A 6026-nucleotide genomic window follows, 5' to 3' on the forward strand; every position below is an offset into this window, starting at 1 on the left:
ACGGTGGAATTCTCTGGAGCGTCTCACCCGCCGTGGCCTATGGCACGGCTCGGCGGAGCCATTCATGTCCCGGCTGCAGAGCTCGGTTTACGCAGCTCGGCAGACACACAACTTTGAAACCCTTCACAGCAGGACACACGAGGTCGGGGGAGGCGTGAGCCTCATTTGGGGGTGAAGGACGGGGATGAACCCCAATTCTAATCATTACATTACATTACATTACAGGCATTTAGCAGACGCTCTTATCCAGAGCGACGTACAACAAGTGCATTAGTTCAAGGTGCAGAGGTGCAAAAGAAACACACTAGAGTGAAGTAAAGATCGTAGTGCCAGAAGTGACCACATAGATCAGGACTCCAACCCTGTAGAGTAACCTGTTCAGCAAACAAACAAACAATCCTGCCAAGTACAAATTAGCACTGAAATCACATTTGCCTAATCAGAATCAGACAAAAACAATCCTGCCAAATAAAAACTAACGTGATCGTATTAGCGTAACTAGGTACATTGAGCTAAACTATAGGCTAGGGAGGGGTGGGGAGAGGTGCAGCCTGAAGAGATGAGTCTTTAGTCTGCGTTTGAAGGTAGTCAGATTCTCTGCTGTTCTGACCGCCACGGGGAGGTCATTCCACCAGCGATTGACAAAAAAGATACTACGATACTCATAATACTATGACTAATTCTGACATACTGGACAAATGGCTTGGAGTTCCAGCTGGCCCTGATTCTCATGGATCCCTAAACAACACCGACTCTTGTGGTCTATGTGGTTCCAAAACTATTTATGAACTACACCACTTTGGGGAAAGACACACACACACACACACACATCTCTTTCAAGTAGATTATCTATAATCAAATGCTCCAAGTTGACTGATTAAAGAACAAATCAATAGAATATTACATCATCAAAAAAATGTGTTTTTCAACAAAGAAGGGAAAAATACAAAAAAGGAATGAAAGTTTTAAGTAATTTACTTTTTTTTTTAACTAAACCAAAAAATGTTGGATGAGGTCATTTTTAAGGAGAAAAAAACAGATGCGTGATTTTTATCAGCAGAATTGGTTGGACTGGGGAAACCACACTAATCTCATTCCAAGCTGCATTCAATAGATGGGTGTTGAGGGTGGCGACTGGAAATTGTTTTTATTGTACACCCAACAATCCTCCACCTTTCCTCTCAACCTAAGAAAAAGGTCGGCAATCAGACGCCCCAGTAGCCATGACAATTCAATACCTCTGCAGGAAAATTTAAACCATAGCTTGCACAGAACCGCTTGTGATCCATGACACAGACACTATGGCCACACAACGATCTTGATCCACTTAGACATATGTCTTTGTGACATACAAAGCGTTCCTCACCACCATGTTTAAATTTAGACCTTGGCCAACAGACTGCCTGAAAGTGCAAAGATTTACCTCTGTTATCCAGTTCTATCTGCTTCCTGAGTGTGAGAGTGTGAAAAGAGTGGAGGGGAATTTGCTGTCTGGTTTCCGTTCTCCACTCAAACAGCAGAGAAGGAGGAAACTGGAGCTCTGACATATTTCACAGGGAGCTTCCTGCATAAAAGACATGATCTAAGGAGGGGAAGGAGGGGCCACTTTAAGGGGACGGGCACTTCCTGTGCAGCTGACAGGAGGTCTGAAGTCATTTCCTGAAGAATTCCCCCCTTTTTCCCATAAAAATAGAAAAATGAATTACTGCTGTCATGTGATTGACCCTAAAACAGGAGTCTGAATTGAGACTGACTGAATTGAGACTGAGGCACAGAAACAGGCTGTTTTCAACGGCAGTTTGGATGTGAAAAAACTCACCTGTAGAGCCTTACTCAGATCTGTTCTGTGCCCATCCACTAGGACAAATGGCCTGGTTCTCTCCAGTGGCTCACCATTCTGTTCTTGGTGGTGGTCTGCACCAGGGAAGGAAAAAAATAGGAGTGTGGATCAATTTGCAAAGCTCAGCAATTTTACTGAGTCTTTCTGTGACTTTAGGCAACCCCTACCCACCAAAAGAATCCATCAACAGCAGTATGGGAAGTAACTAGCTAATCAAAACTCATGAAACCTGAGAACCCCATTATATCAGTTTCAGAGGAAGTGGCCTGTATTTTTATGTCTAAGGCTATAATCAGTATTGATTTAATTTTTACAAATGACTCTTATTAACAAGCAAGTAATAAATCCACTACAACTCCCTAAAGAAGCTTATTATTATTCCTAAATGCAAACAGCTGGCGGGAAGGCAGTAAGATTAATAATGTGGGAGGTAACACACACAAGGAAATAAGATGCATAAGAGGTGTTCATGTATCACTTCAATCACACGGTAGGCTAGTGCAATGCATAGGCTATATATTTATGTCAAATGTGAAGCAGTAGGCTAATTATCAACTACTCAAAATAATGACCATAGTAAATTTCCAATTCATGAATTAATGTATTAACATTAACAGGTAGCTTTAATACAAAGTGTGACCATGTTTTTAGTACTTTGGTTAACTTTGCAGTAGTTCCACTATACTTACAACTGCCACTTGATAAAGGCCTGATATGAATAGAAAAATGACAACTCCTGCTGCACTTCTAAAGAGGGACATGAAAGGCCTTTAACAAAGAAAGAATATGATAGCTAATGTAATCAGTGGAAACTGTTTAAGCTCTTATCAAGTTCTACACAACGAATTATGAATGAACAATTAATTCATTAGAAAAACTGAATTGATAGTTATCACAATTAATTAATTTTTCCTGCTGGAAATTGCATGGCTTTAACAACAGCTACATATTTGCATTTTTCCATTCATCCTCCCAAACCAGAGAGCTATAGGCTAGTCCATGCATTGTTTAAAGACAAACATGTGGAATACCAAGAAGGGTACATGGGGAACTGAGTGTACTCAGTACATGGTTGCGCAATATATTGCATATTCAATCAAATTATGAACGCAAGGAACACCCCCCCTCACCCCCACCCCACCCCCATTTTAAAAAATGTATTTTCAAATAGACAAGCACAGCTGCAAACAGTTGCAAATCATTTCCTGGTCTATCTTCCTGCCACCTGGCTTGTCTGTACAATACATCTGTGTCTATACTGAGACTAACACCAGTCAGATGTCACTCACTGAGCTAGCAAACCCCATCTCAGGCTCCCCATCTCCAAGTTCCAGAAGATCAGCAAAAAAATGCCTGTGAGATAGCCCTTATGACCTCACCCTGTTTATAAACAAACACACACCAGAAAGAACCTTCTTATAAGATTAAGCACCATCGTGTCAGCAGTAATACAGGGCTATAAATTACTTTAGCCTTAATCACAGGGGAACACTCACTCTTTTGTTGGAAAGAGCTAAAATACTGGGCTAATGACCTACCATTTTTACAGGAGGATGCAATTAACTCTTTCTGGAGACCACGGGGCCCCCTATACATACCTAAAAAATACAGGCTCAACAAAGGGAAACCACCGAAGCCGGAATAAAATATGAATAGCGTGAAGGAGGCATTGCAAGCAAATCCTTAAGTCTATCCCTTGTAAAGGCACCGTACTGTACAGCGATATAGATAAGTGTTATTTCACAGTGGGAACAGGCTAATTCACAAGGCTGGACACATACTAAACTATGTCCGATGCCAGAAATCTATCCTAAGAAACCGTGAATGGGAAATCTCCATGTTACAAAACTATCTACATGATGGCCATTCTATAGCAGTAGCATCAAATAATGACATAGATTATTGGGACACTTAAAGTTCAAAAGGACATGCTCTGAATGATTTCTTATTGTGCTAAAACTCCTCATAACCATTCTCAATGTTTACAGATGAGGTAGACTGCAACAATTTCAGGTCTTGTAGTTTTAAGTAATCTACATATGAGAACATTTTTCACTACATTAAAGCAGTTATTGAGATATTATGTCATGGCATATGTGCCGCACAAAACTTAGTCACCAACTTCAAGTTTTAAAAATCTGTGACACCCAGACATGTACAGTATCCTGGCCATTTTTTGTGAGGGACCATCAGAAATTGGCTGAGTTCACCACACAAAATCCTGGGCACCATTCCTAATTTCCTAATGCTCATTGCCTTCAGGTAGCTAGAACATTGCAGGATCTTTTTACATCCTCCCTAGCTCTATCAATTAGCAATTCCATTCATTTTAAGAAACATAAAATTCTCCCATATGTATACAACTGTCATTTTGTATTTCACAAGACGTAATACACTACACGGGCAGAAATTACATCAGTTTATGCACAATTCCTTTACCTTTGATATTCCCATATTTCATGGTCATATGGTCTATGTGGTCATATTGACCCGTTTGTAAGTCTGTAATTAAATGGGTCAAAACACATTTCTCAACACAATACATGATTGGTTGCAAGTTCATACACGTGGTAGGCCTATATTTTGCCAGACGGCAATTAGTAAGTTATTACAGCTATACATTATTTACATTATATAAATAATGTAGAGGCACCCTCAAATGCTCTATAATTAAAAGAGAATTCATGAATGAACTATTAACACAGCGCAGCGACTAGGATAATTGGGAAATATTCCATCTACAGTTGCCTCATGAGCATCACGTTAGTGCCGATCATAAGGCATGTCAAATAGCTGTCACTTAACAGTGATAAAATTGTGACCTACTGTTACGTTCTTGAACAAACCACAATCGACTACAACGGTGTATTGCTAGCGGTAGAACCTACGTTTAGGAAAACGAAGAGGTCTTCTTGTAATGCCATTCTTTGGAGTAAACTTTTCAGTAGTTGTCTCTTTCCATGTTGAGTTCTGATGAGTTTCCACAGGCGAAAGTGTTCCGAAATCACTGTCCTGCAGTAATCCAAGAGGACTGCTACTAGGAAATGTCAGAGTTTGACAAAGGGCGCATTTTATCGTAATTTGTAGCGTATTCGCAAGCAAAATGAGGGTTTGCAAGGCACGAGTAAGTAACATCACGCGGTGACTTTTCTTCCTCGTTATATTCATCTGAGCGTGACTCTTTGGTGCAAACGTTGGTCAAAAAAGAAACATCAAGAAGTTTTCAAGGTTTCCTTGTCATGCTACACGTTTCCTGGTTGCAGCTGCTAACTGCAAGTGAAGCACCTTTCACTTGCAATTTTGTTTCCATAGACAGCATATACCAGCCATGCTGTCATTTCATGTTTGAAACGGCAAAACAACGTAAACATGTAGTACAAAATTTGCAAATAAATACGAATTGTATGGTCTGTAAAAAAACCTCTGCGAAATATGTCATGGGCACATACAGATTCCTGGCCAATTCACCTGTGCTAACTTCATATAAGCATCCCGCTGAAGTAGCCTGTCCACCCAACAGTTCCTCGGCCCAAAATACGATGTAGAAAGGAGCAGGCTTATCCTTTCCCTGGTTGGATCGCAGCGATCTAGCAAAACGACTGTGATTTAATTCCCTTAACTTTCGCCATTGTACTACTGCATTGAACTGTCTCACACAGCTGTAGTGGAACCGTTTTATATACTTTAAAAAACTCAAAATGATATCTTGCCGTCTTCCGCGCTCTCGGAAAGCAGTCTGACCGCACGCTTACAGGCGATGGTGTAGGCTAGTCCTGCTTCTTTTCTTGAAGAGCAACGAGGCGGGATTTCCTTACAGATCTTAACTCTTTGCTGTCCGAATCATTTTACAGTAACACTTTCATCGTATCCTACAGCAGAATATCCTATGCCCAGTCGTGTGGTTCTCTCACATATTTAGCGGATAGTAAAATTATTAGGGGAAATGGGTTTCCATTGCAGGTTTGATTGTAAATCGTACTACCGTTGTTAACTTTGTTTTTATAACTATTCAGCTGTATACAGTGGCCTCCGAAGGCATGGCAACAGTAGAGTGGAATTGTATTATTTTTGCTATATTTGGATTTCAGATCAAAATATGAATATAAGACAAAAGTGCAGACAATCAGCTTTTATTTCATGGTATTTACACACATATATGTTCTACCATTTTACAAAAATGGCTGTT

General features: G+C 40.3%; 1 protein-coding gene across 5 annotated transcripts in view; it reads right to left on the reverse strand.

Annotated features, from left to right (window-relative positions):
• Nucleotides 1-5449, reverse strand: part of adam15 (ADAM metallopeptidase domain 15) — a 30825-nt gene extending 25376 nt beyond the window's left edge. For all 5 annotated transcript variants that reach the window (XM_035426671.1, XM_035426661.1, XM_035426642.1 and 2 more), the window contains exons 1-2: nt 4729-5449; nt 1820-1914 (exon numbers count right to left, since the gene is read on the reverse strand). In XM_035426671.1, the coding sequence (XP_035282562.1) occupies nt 1820-1914; nt 4729-5008 (375 nt within the window). In that variant the 5' untranslated portion in view covers nt 5009-5449. The remainder of the gene's footprint in view (nt 1-1819; nt 1915-4728) is intronic.
• Nucleotides 5450-6026: the final 577 nt, after the last annotated feature.

Source organism: Anguilla anguilla, chromosome 1 (assembly GCF_013347855.1).
Source record: "Anguilla anguilla isolate fAngAng1 chromosome 1, fAngAng1.pri, whole genome shotgun sequence".
Lineage (NCBI taxonomy): Eukaryota > Metazoa > Chordata > Actinopteri > Anguilliformes > Anguillidae > Anguilla > Anguilla anguilla.